The sequence below is a fragment of the Penaeus vannamei genome, chromosome 42, assembly GCF_042767895.1.
Source record: "Penaeus vannamei isolate JL-2024 chromosome 42, ASM4276789v1, whole genome shotgun sequence".
In the NCBI taxonomy this organism is placed as follows: Eukaryota; Metazoa; Arthropoda; class Malacostraca; order Decapoda; family Penaeidae; genus Penaeus; species Penaeus vannamei.
This window is the reverse complement of record NC_091590.1, coordinates 5,187,366-5,210,075: the sequence shown is the minus strand read 5'-3', so window position 1 is coordinate 5,210,075 and position 22,710 is coordinate 5,187,366. Positions and strand designations below refer to the sequence as shown.

General features: G+C 35.7%; 1 protein-coding gene and 1 non-coding gene across 2 annotated transcripts; both read right to left on the bottom strand.

Moving 5' to 3' along the window:
- Positions 1 to 260: 260 nt before the first annotated feature.
- LOC113804086 (protein FAN) lies at positions 261 to 16,700 on the bottom strand. The gene is made up of 21 exons (XM_027354917.2): positions 16,538 to 16,700; positions 14,257 to 14,398; positions 13,579 to 13,703; positions 12,634 to 12,724; positions 11,830 to 11,943; positions 10,972 to 11,157; positions 10,649 to 10,720; positions 9,274 to 9,333; positions 8,202 to 8,344; positions 7,666 to 7,828; positions 7,258 to 7,412; positions 6,473 to 6,651; positions 5,778 to 5,909; positions 5,204 to 5,443; positions 4,745 to 4,941; positions 3,784 to 3,878; positions 3,328 to 3,428; positions 2,766 to 3,029; positions 2,049 to 2,190; positions 1,586 to 1,695; positions 261 to 525 (listed from the first exon to the last, which is right to left on the bottom strand). The coding sequence occupies exons 1-21, from the start codon at positions 16,552 to 16,554 to the stop codon at positions 434 to 436; spliced, it is 2,820 nt and encodes a 939-aa protein (XP_027210718.1). The 5' UTR covers positions 16,555 to 16,700; the 3' UTR covers positions 261 to 433.
- A 3,128-nt stretch (positions 16,701 to 19,828) lies between these two features.
- Positions 19,829 to 20,035, bottom strand: LOC113804092 (small nucleolar RNA U3). Its single transcript, XR_003475570.2, has one exon. It is a non-coding gene; the product is annotated as a small nucleolar RNA U3 (small nucleolar RNA).
- Between the last annotated feature and the right edge of the window lie 2,675 nt (positions 20,036 to 22,710).

Below are 22,710 nucleotides of genomic sequence, written 5' to 3'. Positions count from 1 at the left end.
ATCCCTGTGCTATAAACATGTAACTATTAATTACTAAACTATTCTTCAGCCATGGACACTTCCCTTTCCTTCCTTAATAAAAATAGATACATAAGGTTAAAGCATGATATCATATCACAAAGAGTTAAACTACACAAACTAAATCACTCATTTTGATCCTTATGTCTATTGTAAATGGAAGTGCTATATATTATGCCATTATTATAAATATATACCTATACAAGAGATTTCTAAATAACTTGGAGAAGGAAAGCAACAGCTGTATTCAGACAACTATAATTTATAACAATATATCTCATATATCTTTTATCATTCATCAAATGCTCTCCAGGATAAAAACCAAGACACGCTTAAAAATACATCGCTTAATGCGTGGATAATGAGGAAAGAGTAAGGAGTCGCAACATTATCTTCGCAGTCAGATAACGCTCCATTAATCTGTACCCCAAAGAATGATGCGTCGGTCTTCACTGACAGTCACAAGGTGTTGGTTATCAGGAGATATAGCCAAACATGTCACTGGACCTGCAAACAAATGTAGTATTATTTCAGAACACAAACACAACACACACAAAACACACACATTTGGATGTCAAGTGAACATAGTTTATCAATTCTGTTTTCATAATAGGAGGAGAAGGATGAAGAGGATGAGGATTGGTTAAAAGGAGAGGAAAAGGAAGAGGAGGAGGAAGAGGAGGATGAAGAGGGTAAAGAGGAGGAGGAGGAGGAGGAGGAGGAGGAGGAGGAGGAGGAGGAGGAGGAGGAGGAGGAGGAGGAGGAGGAGGAGGAGGCAAAGGAGGAGGAGGAGGAAGAGGTAAAGGAGGAAGAGGAGGAGGAGGCAAAAGAGGGAGGAGGAAGAGGAGGAGGAGGCAAAAGAGGAGGAGGAGGAGGAGGAGAAGATGAAAAGATGAGAAGAAGAAGAAGAAGAAGAAGAAGAAGAAAAGAAGAAGAAGAAGAAGGAAGAGGAGAAAAAAGGTAAGGGAGAAGACAAATTCCATCACCAAGTATTAATTTAAGATCACAACAAATCATGTTTTACCATTCTGTACATGAAAATACATGAAATTGTCATAAAAAAAACTTACAGCACTTCTTGATCTCACTCATTTAGTTTCATTCCTCTGATCTTAATCCTATCTTTATTTTCCTTCCCTTGGATTCTCATATTCTACCTCACTTTTACTCATGTAAACTAGCATCAAACATCCTACTGTCAACCATTATAAAATTATGTTCCCAAAAGTTTATTTTTCTTTTTTGATGATATATTCCTTGAATGGATTATATTTCATGTAGTTTTTTAAATGTATTTATTCTATTTTCCTTGAGGAGTCTCTACTCACATTTGTTTGTTATTTTGCATATTTCTAAATGACTTATCAAGTAGGCTACTTTGATAATAAGGTCACCTAATCTATCTTCTTCCTCTTTTACCATAAAACCAGTACAGAAGAGAAAATTCCAAAACTTGAAAATTCCAACAAAAACAAAATCTGAAAATATCAAATCACACATGACATCTTGACAAAAGTCCATTTAGGGCTAAAGATTCACGGAAATAAACCTCAGCGAGAATACAAACCAGTGTGAGAAGTCAGCCTCTTGATCACAGCTCCGGTACCCATGTCAAACACAATGACGTCGCCGCTGACACTTCCGCCTATCACCAGCCGTCCTTCCCATGCCACGCATCTGTAATATTGTGCAATCAGTGTCAAATGCATGAAAAGGTCAGGGTTTTTCTTTATTTTTTTCTCTTAAGACACTTACTGAGCAAAAAGAATGTTCCTGTTGTTATATCCAACATAGTGATAAATTCTATTGGAATGACAAATTTGTTGATTCATGTTATGAATAAAGGCATGTCAAGACTGCTCATTTATCTGTACAAAATTCAAACTTTAACTCATTTTATATAGTGACACCGACGTTGGCGTCATGAGGCGCCAATGTTGGCATCATAATTCCCTTTGATTTTAGTTGTTGCTGAGTGATCCTGTATTATGTACTGGATCTATTTTCAGACTCTGTAGAAAAAAACTTACCTTATATTTTCTTGCAAATCGTGGATACAAATCTTGTTGCCTTGATGAGCATCTACAATTGTCAAGAGGCCGTCATCCCCAGCCGTCAACACTCTGTCCTCGTTGTCACTCCATGCTATTGCATTTACGCTGCTGGTGTGACCTAAAAGTTCAATTATGTTTTAAAGGTTTTCTATCATACGATATACAGTTTACTATCAAATTTTGCTGAAATTAGACATATTTAGGGGTCATAGAATAGCACATATTTGATAAAACAGCTGACATGTTTTCTTTTCTGATGTTACAAAATTCTTTGTCTTTTAATGGCAAACAACTCAGTTTCAGGGATTAAGGTAACTTAGCCTTTGTCTTATATGAGTAATTCATTTAATACATAAGTAACAAAAACCAGTTATAACTCATTTTCCCTTCTCCCAACTAAAATTTCCCATATGCAGGATGGGTTCATAGGTATATAGTGATCTTGGCATGAAATTTGTCTTTCCAGTAAGAAGTAGCTTAACAAAGAAAAATTTGCACAATTTCAGCACATTCAAAATAACTGGAAAAAAAAAAAAAAAAAAAAAAAAAAAACAATGCCACATGACACTCAGTTGCTCAGCAATAAACAGGAAAACAAGGAAGAGGAAGAGGTAGAGATGGAAAAAGAATAAGAAAACAAACAAGAAAAAGAAGTGCCTGCCAAATAATCCAATACAGAAAATGTATACGTACAACTTATTTGGTGCACCAAGTCACCAGCTGGAAGAAGCCACACAGCCAGGGTGCCATCCTGTGTGCCAGAGGCCAAGAGAGATCCAGCAGGATGAAGGGCTACACACGTCACTGGGGAGTCATGGTCCATTTCACACATGATGTTCTCCCCAGCGGACATTGAGCCTCCTTTTCCTCTCCCATTATTGTCTCTCTCTTTTCTCTGAGCATTTCCATTGGCTCCAATTTCTAGTGACCATGTGCGCACAGTACAGTCCCAGGAACCTAAAGTTAACAGGATTTGCATTATTTCTAGTTATCAAGGAGAATGCAATAAATATAACAGACACATACACAAAAAAACAATAAAATGTACATGCATTTACACATGCAAGCACATCTCTATATTGTATACATGAAAGTCCTGCATATAGACATTCAAATCTACTGTATTATGTGTATATGCTGAGCCTGCATATACTCTCTAATAATAAAAATCCACAAATGTTATTTTCATATGAGTTCTTAACTTGCAATTAGTAAAAGAAAACAAAAATAAGCAGATATAAAAAACAAAACTGACCAGTCACAAGGACATCCTGGTTCCATTGCATGCACGACACAGCATCACAATGTGCCTCCAACAACGGATGAACTTGGCTGAATTCTAAGCTGTACTTGTATCTGAAATACAAAAATCAAAATAGTTGCTCAGTCTTCAGATAAAAAAAAAAGAAATAGTGGCTCAGTCTATGTAAAAATGTGTAATATAAACTCAAGCACATATCAATGGATTGATATCAAATCCAAATCAAGTGCAGAGTCTGTGTATCAATACATACAATTGGAAGGTCATTCAATTCAGTATTACAGTTATATTCTATGATCATAATATACTATCACTGTTCTACAATATCTACAAAGCCAATTCTACAATTCAGTATATACCGGTTTTATGAATCTATAGCAAGCAAACTCTTTCATCTACATTTTAAAATCTTAACTAAGCTTTTCATTCAATGTCCCTGCAAATACTTACACAGTATTGTCCCAAGAGCCCACCAACACCGTGTCTGTCCCCGGAAGGTGTAGGCAAGATGAGGCTGCCATGGAGCTAATGCGCACACTTCTTACCTACAGATGGTGGAAAATTAATTAATTCTCTCAAGTAAATGAATACTGTCTTACTTTATTTTCAATTATAATCAAATTCCTAAGTTGGTACATCTTTTCATGTGTTTTTCATGTGTAAGGATTATGTGCAATTATGAAAGTTTTTTGTGTAAGTATACCAAGTACACCAGTTTTGCCAAGTGTTTAGTTAAAGTAATGTATGATGTCATGATGCTCTTACAAAAGCACATCTGGTAAGGTTGTAATTGGCCTTTATCAAGATGGTTAACACATTCTATCACATTTACCTATCTGTTCAAATTTTGAAATAAACGTGGTATATTCAGTCAGAATGAAATAGTGTAGTAACTTCACAGGAAATTAGAATAAAAGAGAATTTACCTACAGCTTTGGGGTTTCAGCCATGTACAGGTTCCCCTTAATTCATTTTCTGCGATATCTGAGCCAGGCTTCAAAGTTAGATAAAAAACTGTAGCATCAAAATCCCTCTGCATTCCAGCATGTGGAAAGACTTGGCATATCTGAAGTATTGATATGAGCGGTGGATATGGACACTGGAGAAGTTATATGTATTGGTAATAACATTGGTACTGGTAATGTCAGTACCAATGGTATTGATGTTGATACTACTGCTGTCACTGGCACTGTTATTAGTGTTGATGTTAGTCCTAGGTAACGCCACTAATTTTGGCACCAGTGTTCGTAGTAGTGCTATTACTGGTACTTATAATGGTATCAGTATTGCTGTTCTTTGGAGGTGTGAATGTATACAGTGTACAAAAAAGCGTATGAATATAATCTACTATGCTTATGAATGTTATCTATTCTGTATTACTCATCATGGTTCAAACTCCTAACAACCTCACCTGATTTAATTTTGGCAAAGTGTACATCTTTAGCAATGCATCTTGGCCAACTGAGAGGATATTCTGACTGTCTGTTGTGAAGACGACCCCTGTAATGGCTTCTCTGTGCGCCCTACACTCCCGCAGTAATCTGAGCTCGGCCAAACGCTGCCAGAGACATGTGGAGCTAGGATTGAGGGTTTTATTCTCATTGCTCTCTGGAAATATATATATATAAAAAGGTTTATAATACTAAACTCTGACATGGTGTTTCTGCATTCATTTACAAAGTAATAAGAAAATAAATACAGTATTTATGCATAAATATGAGTCACAAGTTATAATACCATCCACAAAGCATTATCTATCTAACAGCTTTATACGGGAATATTTTCATCTATAGGCAAAAATAGATCTTCCCTAAAAGACATTATGCAAATGTTAACTAATCACGTCTACTGTTAGCTCTTAATCACTTGCCTCCACTGTTTGCTCGTTCTTCCTCTACCTCGTTGCAAATACTGCTTTCCGAGATTCCATTACTCAAGTACATTGAATCATAAACTCCAAAAGACCGCGATCTCTGGGGATGGGGCTTCAAGAAGAGTTGCTTTGGCACTTGTCCGAACTCGGTGATCTGGACCTCTAGGGCGAGCCGGTCGTTCAGATCGGTGATTGCTGCCAGGTCAACCGAGCCCTCATAGCAAAGATGGTAAAACACTGAAATAATAACACACACAATTATCACCATGTCTGTACAAATGCTTTGGATCCACCATAAAGAAATAATACAAGATATTTATGACACATCTATGTAATAGTATTCAATTACTTCTGGTATATAAAAGCTTATGTACACTATATCCATTCCTTGATATGATACTGTACACAGTGTATACATTTACCAAAATTAGACAATATCAAATACATAGAGATTAGCACTTATGTTCATCAGACAATTGAAGTGAAATGAAGTCCCAAAAAGTATCTTCATCAGACAATTGATGCAAAATCCAGAAATCTCATGAGTATTTTCGAATGTGAATATACTTACAGTTGTCAGCTTCTTCAGCTTCTTTCCCATTCTGTTTGTAGCCAAATATAAGATCAATCCACAGATGAAGATTCTGTGATACATATTCGGATTCAAGCGCATCTCGCATAGTCTTAATCACAGTTTCTGGGCCTGATGTGATTAAAAAGAGAAGATTTTATTAACAACTTTCCTGGCAAACCAGTTCTATCAAGTGCATGCAAGTCCATGTATACGTGCATAATAGTGTGGGTCTGTGTATTGTCTGTGCTTTTACCTGTACACGTGTTTTTTGTCATTCCTAATGTAGTTCACTGGTAGACTAAACCAACCACAGATCACCCTTCTATTCATACACAGATACTGCAACTTGCTTTTCAAAATAATCAAAGTAGAAATATTAAAAGTATCAATACTCGCCAGAGCATCTTGAACTTAGCTGTGTATAAGGTGTGAGAAAAGACTTCCAGAAAAATATATAATCCATTCATACAGCTAACAAAATAGCCATCAATATACAAACAAATTTTGACAAATAACTTATCAAATACTATAAAGAAGAAGAAAAAAAAAAAAGAGAGAGAAAAGGAAAATAAGGGGTTTTACATAACAGAACACAGAGCTGTTACCTGAAAGATACTCTTAAATGCACTGATACAAATGTCCCTACACACTATCAATAAAAGTCAATAAAATGATGACCTGCAAACTCTTACCTTTGGCCCAAGGGGGTAACTCCACATCCCCAACTGGTTTTCCATTTTGTCTCACTCCAAAGTTTATTTGCATGGAGTTTGTGAGGAAGTCCGCCGAGCCGTCCAAGTCATAGAACTCTGGGATTAATTCTTTGAAGTCTGAAGGATTTGTTGTGACATTGTACCAAGTATCTGGTAGGCTGGGGATGATATAAATGCTTTATTACAATTCAGGCCTACTACTTATATCAAGAATTTGTACTGAATATGTATTCCAGTAATGTATTCACTTAATGTCCAGCAAATATAAACATCAGGGGATTATCAATCTAATAATTACTTAGAATAAAATACTCAAACTCCCAATATTTGAAAAATACTCTTTATTAACTCAAATCCTCAAACTCTAACAGGGTTTAAAGGTTTTTACATAAATACTGAATTAATCACAGTGTGTTTAAGCATGGACCATTACAAAACATCAGTGTGAAAGACCTTAACAGTCACACAAAGAAATATGGTTGAGTAGCAGGCCAACCTTCCCTTCCCTTCCCTCTCCTTCCTTACAAAACTGAGGAACCCCACGCAACACACTTGAATGACCTTGTTGTATCAAAAATATCTGAATTTACCTACAGAAGTTAAGCAATCACACATCTATCCTTAATACACCAACAGAAAATGCAAGGAGTATATTCTTGCATTAAAATAAATCAATAAAGTAAGACACCAGTACAAACATAACCAAATCTCAGACAAATTGGTCGAGTCTTAAGCTGAGGGTAAACAACCGAAGGTAAGCACACCTGTTGAACATGCGATCTGGATGATCAAAGCGTCCATTCTGAAGACACAGCATATACTGCGGGTACTGTCGCACTAAGTAAAATAGCACAAATCCCGGCGTAGAATAGTGAGAGCCATACAGGAACCTGGGTTCTGGCATGTCTTTACAGCGCTCCTGTTATCATTTAAATATCATAACGTTAGAAAAGATTGTATGAATAGTCTATCTATTTCTATTATTAGCTTATATTCCACTGCCTCTAAGATGAAGTCTACAATTATTGAAATCATATAAAACATATATACATATCAAAGAAATTAATAATAATAATCATAATAATCATAATAATAATAACAGCAATAATAATGATAGTAATAAAATAAAAAAGCTGAAGAACTGAAATAACAAACATTTATTTTAGTCTCACCTTTAGTCGCTTTAGTCGGCATTCATTGAGGGCTCCCACAGGTTTTGATAGATCCCTATAGATAGCAGGATCTCCTAAGTCTAAGGATTCACTAACATAGTCTGCCAGTACCCACGGAAATACCGGATACTGCGTCAAATCATTAACACTACGATCTGCTTGGCTGGAAGAAAGAAATTGCTGGTATAAGGATATGCTATGCCCGAGTGTTTCAGAGGCCTTTCTTCCTGTTTCGACAAACTGGAATTCTTAAATTGATATATCTCTCTCTTAGATATTGCTGCACTCAAACATGATCAGATCTGTATGAAGGATTTTACTAATGTCATCTCTAAATTCAAACTTTTAGGAAATCATTTATATCATTTTCTTGCAGGAAACTGTTGTGGAATGTCATTAGATTTGAAACTTCTTTTGCCTATTTGTAAAGCTGTTTCCTGTTGGAAAAAAATGTATACATATATACTACGATTTTTTCCTTTTCTTTATTAAGTATGATTCTATACCACAAATTTCTCCGGCATTAATTAACTCACCTATTTAGATATGAGAGGTACTCAAAATTAGATATGGCTCCTGCCTGCCACTGATAGCTGATGTTGTCCTGTCGCATGTCATCTACACTAACATTCTCTTGCTGAACCAGGCATTCATACAGGTTATCTCTTTCTTCTGACTCCTGAGAGAGAGAAAAAATAATTAACATAATAGAAATACTTTCAAACACTTCAAAAACAGGGTTGGTTCCAAGTACAAGCGCACTAAGCAGCTAATTTGGATATCCATTGCCGTGGCCATGAAAGTCATACGAAAAATGTAATTTAATGTTAGCTGGCTATGAGATAAATAACTACCCTGAATGAATTATCAGGCATTGATAATAATCAAAAGCATAGGGTGTGCTGAGGTGGTGGGAAGCCCTGATCAAATTTTGTTCAGGACCTTATAAAGTAATGAGCCAGTCTAGTCTATAAAATTGAGATAATCTGGACTCAAATGAAAAAGAAATTTTAAAAGATCTAGAAAAATTCCCACTTCAAATCTCTTCAATGTTGTTTACACATTATTTCAATGATAATCTGCAAGTTTTTACGGGGTAGTTACCCTGAATCTTTAGTCAACAGATTTTTTTTCTGAAAAAAATTGAAAAAACATTGTAACACTCTATGCTCATAACAAATGTATACACAAGTTCTCTGAATAAGGAATAAAACAAGATTTGGTGCAATTGATCCTAGGACAGAATTAACAGTTCAGCCTTGACCATCCTGATCTTATAATTTTCTTCTATCCCTGAAACACTTGTATTTCAATAACTATTATCATTAGCTTGTTCACTGCATCATCTATACCTCATTCACTACCAAGAAGGGATTCCATGATGTGCTGCTTGTGTTGCCAAATACAACTCAAACCAATGATATATTTTCTTTATTCTTCCTGAAAATCTAATACTATAAAACTACACACACATACACCTTGGCCACAATAAATGAACTTAGTTTAAGAAAGTCAGAAACTCTTAAGTAAATTCAAAAGAAATGAAAGGTATAAAATGAATAACTCACATACTTCTATAAAATGAAACATCAAAATATAAGCAAATACCTTAAATGTCAGCAGAAGATGCTTGACCATACACTGATCCCTACAGAAAACCTCCAAGCCCTGAGGAATATGAGCACGTAATTATTCATCTATTCTGCAATGTCTGAAATAATTATGAACTGTATTCATGGTGACAAATGCAGAAGGGTATGAATGAGAATGAATATCTTCACAATACAAGAGATGTATTTGTCCAATTTGGAATATATCTTCGTCATAAATACATGTATTTCTGATGAAGATATATTCGAAACCAGACAAATACACCTCTTTTCTACTTTTCTATATGAAATAATTATATTGTCTTAAATAAGCAAAATCACAGGCACCTATCATGTGCATCTTTTTCTTTTTTTAGGTTACTTGAAGATTATATCAAATTCAATTACAGGTTTCTTGTATAAAACAAATATGTAATTATATCACCATAATAACTATCAGAAATTCACTTTCTCTTATTAAAAAAAAAAAAAAAACATAAATCAAAGATTAAAGGGTTGCCCTGTTGCAATGGAAATATATAGATATATCTACATGCACTGCAATTCTACAGTACATAAAATTCATTGTGAATGAGATGGCATTTGGATGATGTGTACTGATGATGCTTTGCATATAAGTAACATTAACCATTTTACTGGAAGGATAGGAGGGAGGGAAGAAGGAAGGAAGGAAGGAAGAAAAAGACAGGAAGAAAGAAAGAAAGAAAGAAAGTTATCATTCTTATTGATATTACGATTAGTAAGCTGTTATCAAAATATTAAGAACATTAAACACAATAAAACAATACAGAAGCTTCTAAAAAATCAAGGAAAAAGGTAACCAGGTGAGAAAGGTATGACTAACAACTAACTCCTCAGTGACTAAGCACTTGCAGAGCCAGCTGTGGGTAAAGACAATAGAAGAAGTTATATCACCGTAGGCATGGCATGTATTCTTGCCATTCGGGCTGATTGGGATTAGTTGGTGCCCCAGCTTATGGTGTGAACATTACCCAGAACACTATGAACCAATCTAATATCTGGCTGGCATAAATAGAACATACAAAACTCTGGTTCACCACCTACAATCGTGATGTCAAATAGGTGTTGTCACACTCAAGGCTAATCACTAAGATACCACTGTGAACACCAAATCAACAAAATGCAGCACAAATCTTTTATCTCCTCATTTCTGTCACCCAATCTTGTTCATGTTCGAACTTCACATCAAAACTAAGCCTTTTCCTCATCAAAACTAAGCCTTTTCCTCACTTTCAAAATACATAAAAAGACACAGCAAAAAATAAAAAAAGAAAGGAAGAAATAAAAAAGAAACCAACCAACATAAAAAAAATCACTGCTCAACAACAACACAATAGGCCGTTAATACTTACAACTTGCCGTAGTAAGAAGCGTCGTTTGATGACTTGTCTGATCTCATGCAGACCAATTCTTATGACTGGAAACTGGATGAAGAAAAATCATACTAGGCTATAATTGTATATTACACATTTACATATTACTATCATCAAAAATAAATAAAGGTATCATCTTTAGAATTACAAGTAAATGAATAAAAGAAATCATCTTACAAAACAGTTTTCATATAATACAAAGATTCACAGGAAAACACGTAGCTCCTCATTCATAATGCCGTATGTAGTACAATACACAATCCCAATATTATAGCATAAAAGATAAATAAACAATAAATTACCTTTTCAGCATTATTGTGTGGCTGGAAATAAAGTGTCGAAGTTGTAAGCAGAACCGTCCCAGGATTGGTCACAAGGGGCGTGACCTTGTTTGCCTGGCTCTCCAACACTACCGTTTCTGAGATGTCCTCGAGCAACGAGCGGTCGAACTTTTTTCTTCTTTGCCTTGACCTTACGATAGCTTGAATCTGTAGAATAATTCTCTTTTTCAATATCTATTCAGGATACATATACATTTTCTAATAAATATCCTACTTACATAAGTGCATTGCCAAAACATCCATCTAATTACATAGACACTGATATACAAATTTTATAGATTTACAACCTTTGTAATAAAATGGAAAATCCACTAAATAAATACATTCACTAGATATCAACCTGACATATGAGAGAAGTGAACCAATGAAAATCAAATACTAATGAACGAAAACGAAATAAGGGACACAACAAACACTTTTTCTTTATTGCATGTATGAAACAAGGAGTACTGGGAATTGATACAGATCAAAGCTGCTGGTTGAAATATCTAAATAAAAGCATAAAGAAAGAACACATGATGAGAGCATGCCAACTTGGGCTAGGAGGGAGGAGAGGAAGTGGTGCGAGATCTTCGTTAGTTCAGTAAAAGGGAAGTTTTCCTTTTGAGTTCTCTTTCAGGTGTATGTTGCATAACTGTACTCCTTCACCCAACATTCATCAAGTAGTAGTATTTCTGCATTTCTGCTAAGTGTTACTACATGTCAGACAATTTACATTTTCTATACAGTAAATTCTTTGTTGGAGCAGTACACTTTTTACTCACAAACTCACAATGTAATACTAAAACAGAAAAATAATAAAAGCATAAAATACCTTACCATTGTATTTTGGTCATTCGGTGGCAACGTTGAAGCTCTCTGCAGCTGACATACTTGTGGCAAGACAGTTGAAGCTTTCACATACACCATTTCAAAAGTGTGGCTGTGAACCTCCTGTGAATAAATGCAAATAATTAGCCCACAAGATGAGAAACATCAGTCCTTCAGTCCTGTCACTAAGTATGTAACTCAAGTGGCTACCAATCAAGCTTAAGGGGACAATCTGCTAATGGACCTACATTTTTTTTTGTTTTATTTTATTTTATTTCTTTTTTTGCAAGAATGAAGATAACACAAAGAGACTGAATTGTAATTATTTACTAAATGTAAACCATGATATCTGCACTTCTTTTGAGCTATCATATTTAGTTACTCCCAAGCTATTTTCCTATATTTTTTGTAGGCTTAGGGAGAAGGATATCTCTATATTACAGCTTCAAAAAGATCCCTAACCTTTACTAACAAACTGTCACCTTCCAATTCATCTATTTTTTCATAATAATAATAATAAAAAAAAATGGAAGATGAAAATTTTGTTGCATTTGAATTCTCTCTCTACAAAAGACAGAGCAAAGAAATCACAACAAAAATATTGAAGATATCCCCTTCTAGCTTGGAAGAATAAAAAAAAACACACACAATTCAAAATACTTTTTTTTTATTAACTAACTCTCACTACTTAGAACATTTTGCATTGGTACTAAAAAGTACCTATATTCTACTATCACCAGTCACCAATATACAACAGAATAACATTTAGACAGTTACTAAGTACAAACTGTTCAAGTAAACATTCTCTCTTACCCTGCAAAATTTATAAGGCTGAAGAATATTTCCTTCCAACATCTCTACAGTCATGCCACATTTTACTTCAATGAATGTTCTATCACCGTCACTGAAAATACAAAAAGACTTATTCATCAGTAATTTGTACTAAACTGCACGTGTTCAATTAATATGAAATCATTAGCAAATTTGGCAAAGCTTACAATAAACTACTATAGCTTATGAATCAAAATGAAATATGTAAATCCTGGATTTCCCTTCAAACAAAATCACATAGGGAAGCTATCGTATGAAATTCATTTAACTCTACTGGATAAATAAAGAAATGTAAACCAATTGTTTTTCATGATATCAATAGATCCAAACAATCTTATCAATTATGTAATACAGTTGAGTGTACTGATAGTTACTTTGATATGTATCAAACAAAATAAATGAGCATTTCTCTGCATCACAGAATGATGTTTACCTATGTATATGATTACAAGTGCTACCATCTTAAGAAAACATAAGAACATAAATAGAAACTATCTTTTTCATTAGTCTTTTACACAATACGTCACAGATCATATGTAAGAAAAACATGGACTAAGGTACTTCCTTACCTATTTGTCCACAACTGACTGCCCAAAGGACCAGGAAACTAGGTCTCAAGTCACATAATATGGGAAATCTAGCATTCACAATATAGTTATGCTACATTCTATCCCCTCCTGCATTCCAAATCTAGGATAGCCTCTAAGTGTATACTTTCATTACAGGGACAATAGAGCTAGTATCATTTACAATACCTGATGCATCAATTCATATGGAAATAGACTGGGGAAATAAGTAAATAAATAAATAAAGGCACATTTAACAAGTATTTCTTTCTATAACCTTTCCCTTACAGAGGTCAATCAGCACATGCATTGCTAGGGTCCAATCTTTATAAGAACTTCTACGGAATTCCAAGTTTCTCACCTACTAAGAAGTTCACTCTTTGCTTCTCCTTGACTTTCCTGAACAGACTCGAATGAGCGTAAAGGGAACTTGATGATTGGAGCCCGGGTGTCTCGAGGGTCAAACACAAGTGACTTGGAGCAAACCTGGAAGATTAAGGGGCCATCAATAAACAATTTTAGCTACATAAAATTAACATCTGTTCATGAACAGATATTCATATAGAATATATTTATAAACCTCAGTGGTATCTGATGTAACTAATGTGGCAGAAATGTTTTCTTTTTTTTCTTCTATTTCTTTTTGCAAAGTGCCTGGGGTTGGTATCTGTTTTATCATTATTTGTTTGAGGTAGGTGAGTGAGTGAGTGAGTGAGTGAGTGAGTGAGTGAGTGAGTGTGTGTGTGTGTGTGTGTGTGTGTGTGTGTGTGTGTGTGTGCGTGTATGTGTATGTGTGTGTGTGTGTGTATGTGTATGTGTATGTGTATGTGTGTGTGTGTGTGTGTGTGTGTGTGTGTGTGTGTGTGTGTGTGTGTGTGAGAGAGAGAGAGAGAGAGAGAGAGAGAGAGAGAGAGAGAGAGAGAGAGAGAGAGAGAGAGAGAGAGAGAGAGAGAGAGAGAGAGAGAGAGAGAGAGAGAGAGAGAGAATATATACTAACATTACTTTCTCCAACACAAAACAATATAAACTTTTCACCAACCTTCAGCCTCCCTCGAAGCTGTCCATCCTCACATATCGTCTCCCACCCATCTTCTTTTTTGGCAACCTCCTCTGGAAGGTGATAGATGGCTGCGAAGTCCTCGAAGTAAATTTCGCCTGGTTCAAGTAGGAGCAGTGAAAATCTGGAAAAGATAAGGATCACGTTAAATATGACTATATACATCAGTTACCTTATTTCTATGACTTGTATCAACATTAGCAAACAGCAGAGTAAAAGAAATAGATGGCTAATGACATACAGGTTAAATGAATTAATTAAAACAAATCAAACATTGAAATTATAATTTTTCTGTTTTACCCTCTCAAAATCAATAAATCATTAGCTAATGTCATATCTAAGCAAATAACAACATCACCTGCATTTGGTAGACTACACTTCATAATATTCAAAAGTGCTAGCGACCCTTAATACAAAGGGCTATCCTCTGCAGAAATCTATATGACACTGGTGTATTTTTAGACCATACTCTGTAAATATATGACTCATACCTCTCTTACACATTTCAGTTAATAGAGATTAATCAGAAGTAATGTCAACAACTGAACAATTAGTCTACTGTGCTTGATTTTCCTTAACACTTAAACTACTACTAGAAAAAAAAGTTGAAAAATAGTTCTTAAAAGTGTATAAAATCTTGAAAACATTAAGAGGCATCCACAAAATAGTGGAATTATAATATCTTCAACTGCAAAATTCACAGCTATCAATTTTCCTAATACTACAAACATTAGGTCTTAACTTTATAGTATATTTTGAAACTTTAATAAACCCAAACAAAATAATATATATGTCAAGCAATGAACAACTCTCAAATACAAAGAATGATTATCACTATTGACATCTACATCTTCTAGTCCCTGGCAACAAATTCCTCCAAGAAATGGTTATCCGATATGAATCAAGAAAATCTCACTACTCCAAAACACCTTAACCATTTTATATGCTGAAACCGTTTCTGGCATCACGAAGTATCAGTGGAAATTACGGTGACACCAATGTTAGTGTCATAATTCTGTTTGATTATAGTTGTTGCCAAATGATCCCGTATTCTGTATTGGATCTATTTTCAGAATACAGCACTGAGAAACTGTCATCAAAAATCTTCCTATAAACTCAATCCCTACAAGCAGGAACGGTGCCTAATGGAGGGAGATGAACCATGTCTAAGCCATTATCTAACTCACTGACAGGATCAAGCAAAGGATTACTCGGAATCACTAGCATAACCACATCTGACATTCCTCGTAACCGAGGACTTTATACCAATAAAATGCCAATAACTGTTTGTGTGGTCTAGAAGTACTAGTCTAAATACTGAACAATCATACAAATTCTACCCACTTCTAAATAATTTCTGAACTGAAAATATATAATAAGAAAAGAAGATCCACACAAGTGTCATATCTAAAAACAGACGCTAAAGATGGAAAGATGAAAATGATAAAATCCGAACCAATTCTATTTCTGTTATAAGAAGAAAAGCTGATTATTCAGAACAGGTCCTCGACATACAACAGTGGCTGGTTCCTTCGTTGACAACATTTCAACAGCCAATCACATATCGTGGGGGTTTGTCTGTTTCTGCTGTAGAACCAAGCACGCAGACCATATCATTACCAGACTTCCATGTGTAAGCATAGATTCGCAAATTTTAATAAGCAGTTGTGGCCTTAACATTACTCTCACTAAATAAATTGTTGCACCAATTCACATAGTATTACTTCATGGCCATTGTTTCTTATTCCTCTCTATTCACACAATACAATTCACGAAATTCCCTTGAAATCAATACTCAAAAATAGGGCATACAATCTTAAAACCAAAAAAATAAACTTCACCTGCCAATTAAACACTTAATCTGTCTTACCGAGACATAGCAACAGCGTCCAATTAAAGTGACAAAACACCCTAATCAAAATTAAACACACACCACACAACCGTAATGGAACACGAGAATGAGAAACAAGAGTGAAAAAGGCAATCATATGATCGAGTGTCAGTAATTACGAAGGTGACAGGAGAGCGACCAACCGTGAAGGCAGTCGGATACACCTGACTTCCGGAGAAAGTTTCCATAAGAGCTCTTGAATGAATTGAAAACGATGAAGAGCAACGAGAAAATGACGACACACTCCATCAAAGACATCCTCGATCTGTGAATGACATCCTGTAAAATCTGTTGATAATCGACTGATCGCTTACGAAGGTTACTGACACTTTCTCGCTCCATCTTTATCTCTGTTAATTCGCTTTTCCTCACCTGTCTTTTCCTTCCATGCTGCTTGTAAGTCACTCAGGAACCTGACATGGCTGGCAATTAAAGCTGTTGTGTTGATTTAGTCGCGGAATTAATTATATAAAGGAGAGATTCACAGTATCAGACTTGTCTCCAGCGTCTTCAAAACAGCTGATTTCGAACGCGTCCGATTCGCTGCCTTCCCCACCCGTATTTTGCTATTTTCATGTTTGTTCGTGAATTTTATTTTACATTCGGATTTGAAATACATTTTATCTTTTCAATTTAAACATAGAACGACTTTCTTTGAACACACTGTACATCTAGATTGAGTTATTATAAAATAAAGTACGAAGCATTGCATACTTACCTATTTATTCAAATCAATAGTGCTTTCTTTAAAATTGCATCATGGCAAAACGGATCATCATTATCAGACAGACGTGTCAAATTTAACCTTGATCTGGAGTTAATATAAACAAAAGAGTCCATCAAGGGAAACGAACAATCAAGCTTACCACACCTGACGCCTCATGCAACTTCCCTTGTTGATAAAAGACTTTTCTGTTGCATTCTTTATTGATAAACAATTTTTAACAGCTAGAAAAATACGACCCTGACATGCATTTGGACTCTCATACACCCAGCAGACAGCCTTCTTAATAATTAATTTTGTAAGAACCGCGCTACACTTCGCCGCAAACAAACAACATAATAAACACACATCCGGACATCACAAACTTCCTGAACAATGTACACGTTCCATTTACAACACATAGCGACTCCCCAACAATCATTACTCATTCACACGGAACCGAAACCACATCACACAACCACCCAAAGTATCCCATTATACCAATATTGAAGTTACCCCCACACTCAAAATAAATAAAGTTACACACACTCCAGTATAAAATACCAACCGATAGCAAGGACTTTATACTTATATATTAAATAATACAATACCTTGACCATACCACACACATCCTCGCATACCAAACTATCAATAGCGAGTGCCACTTCAGCTCGAGGTCGCTCCAAAATCTATTGCTTTTCCAGACTAGGATTTTAAGCGTTAAATTCTCGCATCTGGAGCAATGGAGTACGAGCTGTTGGGTCGAGTGTCGAGACAAAGCGACCAGGAAGCTTTTCTCAAGGAAGCAGGGAAAGGAGAGGAAGTTGTATATATATATATATATATATATATATATATATATATATATATATATATATATATATATGTATATATATGTATATATGTATATATATATATATATGTATATATATACATAGATATATAGAAGAGAGAGAGAGAGAGAGAGAGAGAGAGAGAGAGAGAGAGAGAGAGAGAGAGAGAGAGAGAGAGAGAGAGAGAGAGAGAGAGAGAGATAAGAACATAGAAAAAGAATTTGTGTGATTTCCGTGCCTCTCTTTTATATCTCCAGTCCAATATATGTATTACTTCTCTGCCATGCAAAATATTCAGAAAGGATAGACGGTATAATCTAATGCAACTTTGTCTCACTTATTCAGTAGCTCTTATTTAGTAATAAAGTCCCTGGATTTTACAATCATAAGATGTATTTATTAATTATCCTTGTTTAGGTATTATACATTTATACAGTGTAGCTAATTAAAGATCAGCTCCGTGGAACTACCTCTACCATTCAATATCAACATATGCACTGAAAAAAAAATAAGAAAACACAGAAAATATAAACTCTTTGTTAATTATCTTTAACTAAATGTTATTACTGAAGAGTCACGCTTCGTTCATTTGTTTTGACTCCAGCCTTTAACTCCGTGTATGGAAAATGATAACAAATACACTCCCGTACCTTTAGGCTGTGTCCCAACCAGTGACAAAACTCGGTGGAAACATTAATTAAGACTGACAAGTTGGGTAACAAGTTGTTAAGTCGTCGAGGAACCATTGTTGTAGACATGTTTGTACGGATTTGTTGGGTGACATGTTAGCTGGTGTGGACGAGGTGATGTCGGCAGAGACCTTCCACCAACCAGCTGATCGACATGGTGTGGATAGTTTCACCAAGTCGACTCTTATTGCCGACATGTCTCTCACTATTGTAACAGATATGTCCCCATACATATCAAGAGATATGTATCCGAATGTTTCCTGTTGTGTCCCCCACAATGTTTACTATTTGTCTCCAAGCAACATGTCACTGGTGTGGATGCTGTCTTACAGAGCCAGATAAAAACAGGTAATGTCATTTTCATCGATCAGAGACACACGCGTTCTCCAATATATGTAATCGGTGATAGACTAGATACAGGAATAAGTGTTGAAATTACAACACAAATAAATTTTTGTAGAGTATATGATAACGATTGTATCGGACTTAAAAAAAAACATCTTTTTTTCTCTAGGTATTAGTAAAAAATGATGAGTATAACTTTTTGGTGTTTTTGGGATCACCATTACTTGGTACATTTGCTCCAGATATAACAAATCTACGAGGATATAACTAATTTTGCAATCAGTGATTTAATCTTATTTACAAGCTGGTACTTCTTCAGGCCCGAGGGATGCTTCCTGTCAGCTGCATGGTGCTCGTGATTCAGGGAGTCTACAGTTGGTATCAAATAAGCCCAGACGACATCGAATCTGGCGTAGAATGTTTACAATAAGCGCGATGGGCTCTGCTGTTGCGGCGTAGAACGTTCTTCCATGGCTGCCAGTATCTCCTCCACTTCAGCCTTCCCAGGGACAGCAGGATGTCTGTGGATAGGATTTTACCACTTCACTATTTCCCCATTAGAGGTGTGAACCCTGGCACCACAGGATCTGTCTTCGCATCTCTACTTACCTTTGTCATGGAAGTCCCTCTCCTTCGCGAAGAGATATGCTGGCCAACTCTCCGTTTCTCAGTCGCCAGGTATGACGGTATGATTCGATAAGCCTCGGGGACGCTGACTCGAGTAGGTGGAGGAGGATAATCACTCAATCCTTCGTAAGATGAAACCTCGAACTCGGGGTAGGGTGGTAAAGGAAGTTCCATGCTGAACGATATCTCAGTTCACTTAGATTTGCCCGGGCCTCTTTATCTAGAGTGGCCCGACCTGTGTCATGTATTTCTAGTTGACTTGTGTGTTTTCTTTGAACTGTATGCTTAGCGTGGAAGCTGGATTGCCAACAAACGATCCAGCTGCCACGGCGTAAGCATGTGACATACCCTTTTTACCAGATTTTTTTTTTTGTGGTGGGTGGTCCCTGTCTCAGAAATTGCGCGTGTTCACAATCCTGTAAATAATGTAACAGGGTGGCGTTCGCACTGCTTACATTCCCAGTCAACCACGCTATCGATAATTTGCCAAGCGCATGGGTAACCTAGTCTCAATCTGTGCAGTATGGCGACTAGGTTACCCACGCGCTTGGCAAATTATTGAAGACGTGGTTGTCAGGGAATGTAAGCATTGCCGCGAACCCGGACGCCACCCTGTTACACGATACCTCACTCAGTATCTCACTATAGAATTGATCCTATAAAGTATGATCTTATATATATATATATATATATATATATATATATATATATATATATATATATATATATATATATATATATATATATATATATACACACACCTCACTCCTTGAATGTTCCTTAATATAGCAAGAAATGAGACACACGGCTAAAAGGAACACTGAAACATGAGGTTATCCGTTTGCAATATGGAAGCAGTAGCGGAAGTTAGAGCAATTAGGGCAGGTAAGGTCAGTGGACGACCAGACACCTCACGTAACACAGTCACCGAGATATAGTGTCTGCCCGACATTGAGTCACACCCGTCATACAAGTTTACGACTTACCTTTCAGGTCATAGGGGCCACACGACGTAGAAACCGTGCATCATTTATGTATCTATATATGTACATACATATATATATATATATATATATATATATATATATATATATGTGTGTGTGTGTGTGTGTGTGTGTGTATATATGTATATATATATATATGCATATAAGTATACAAGTATATATATATATATTTTTTTTTCGATAAGAAAGGTCTTTATTCAATGCTAAATTTTATAATAAAAATGAAATTCGAATTCAAAGCAAGACTAAACAGAAATCAAATACCCTGCGAGTGACAGAACGTCCGAGTCGTTATTCCCGACACATTCGGTGTCGGACTACTGACTGAGCCCGTACAGTTCAGTTCAGTTCAGTTAGATTTGCGAAGTCATGCTTCGCCCGGGCCTTTTCTCTGGGGTGGCCCGGCTGAGCCCGTACGTTCCAAGAGCTCTTATATACACGCCAGCTCGAGTTACCGGTTAGCATATTTTACAACTTTATCAATTGTTCTGCGACTGTTAAATCAAAATGTATGGAATGTATCAATTCAAGCTGTTACCAATATTTTTAGTTCTTTATTTACCACCCTGGTTAACGGTTACCAAAATTTTAGTTTAGTCCTTTATTTACCACCCTGGCTAACTGCACAGGCGTGGGCAAGCTGTAGTACATTTGATACATGGTCAAAGCATTATATAATAGTATTACAGAATAAATCTATATCATAAAATCATTACGGTGTAAAATATATCATTTAAAGGAAAAGAACGATCAGTAATTTATCTACTCATCTGTCAAGCCGGCATACGGCTTGGGCGTGGAAAGGCAATGTAACATTTGATATGTGGTCATGTGATACTACATTCCAAATTTAGGATATAACAAAATTATATCTTCCAAGACATCAGATGATATGAAGTAGTTACATAGTTCTCCATACCTCATGCTAGGTGGTCTGAAAGGCTGTATTACATGGCACTCTGAGATATAATGTACAAGTGTTCGCTTATATTCTTCATTGCATAATTTACACTTCGTTTCTTCAACATTACAGGCTGTACTGACCTGCCAGTACAATCTATATCCCAGCCTGATTCTTGCGGTCACAATATCACACTGTCTTGTTCTTGTTTTGTATAAACCATAGATGAAAACATCTTGCATAAACCTGTCATAGTGCTTTATGCTACAGCTTTCAGGCCGTTGAGAATTAATCAAGTCAGACAAGTCCTCTTTGAAGGAAGTTTTAATTATGTGTGAAATCCTAGCAAGAGGTACTCCAAGATCTATATCAACACTTTGCTTGTCACATGCTGATTTTGCTAGGCGGTCAGCATGATCATGCCTGGGGATTCCAACATGCGATGGTATCCACACAAAACGTATATCATGGCCTCGTTCTTTTGCACGATACACATTTATCCTTATGTCATTTGCAATATTTCCTGCACCTTTGTCTAGTGTGTTCAATGCCTGGAGAGCACTCTGTGAGTCGCAGAAAATGACTCCTGAGCCTTGACTTAATAGAAATTCGGTGGCTATGAGCATTCCTGCCAACTCAGTTTGCGTAGTGCTAGCCCAGTCATGAACCCGCCTACAATCCTGGTGCTGCAAAATATTGTTTTTATATACGACAAAAGCGCATCCTGCTCTACTCCCAGACTGCAAGGATCCATCAGTGTAGCATTCATACGCATTGGGCATAGCATCAAGGTGCTCATTGATAATTGCTAAAGCATACTGCTTAAGTACAGCAGGGGGGACACTGTCTTTTTGGGGGGCAGTCGTATAAAATACACTTAGGTCCGACATTTTCCACGGTGGAGCAGAACGTCCATGTAGGGTCTTAGTTATGGATATGTTCAGCTGAGACAAGTGCTTACATGTTACTTGTTGCCATGGATTTGAATTTGAATCGATGTTGCCATTCATATATATGTGTGTGTGTGTATATATATATATATATATATATATATATATATATATATATATATATATGTTTATATATGTATGTATACCTATATATACATATATATATATAAATATATATATATATATATATATATATATATATATATATATATATATATATATATATATATATATGTATGTATGTATATATACGCATATATATGTGTATATATATATATATATATATATATATATATATACATATATATATACATATATATATATATATATACATATATATATACATATATATATATATATATATATATATATATATATATATATATATATATATATATATATATATACATTTGAGAGTGACCGTAAGTATTTTTGTGATAATACCTGCACGTGTTTTTTTCCCTGGCTAAAACCTTATATACACTAAAAGATA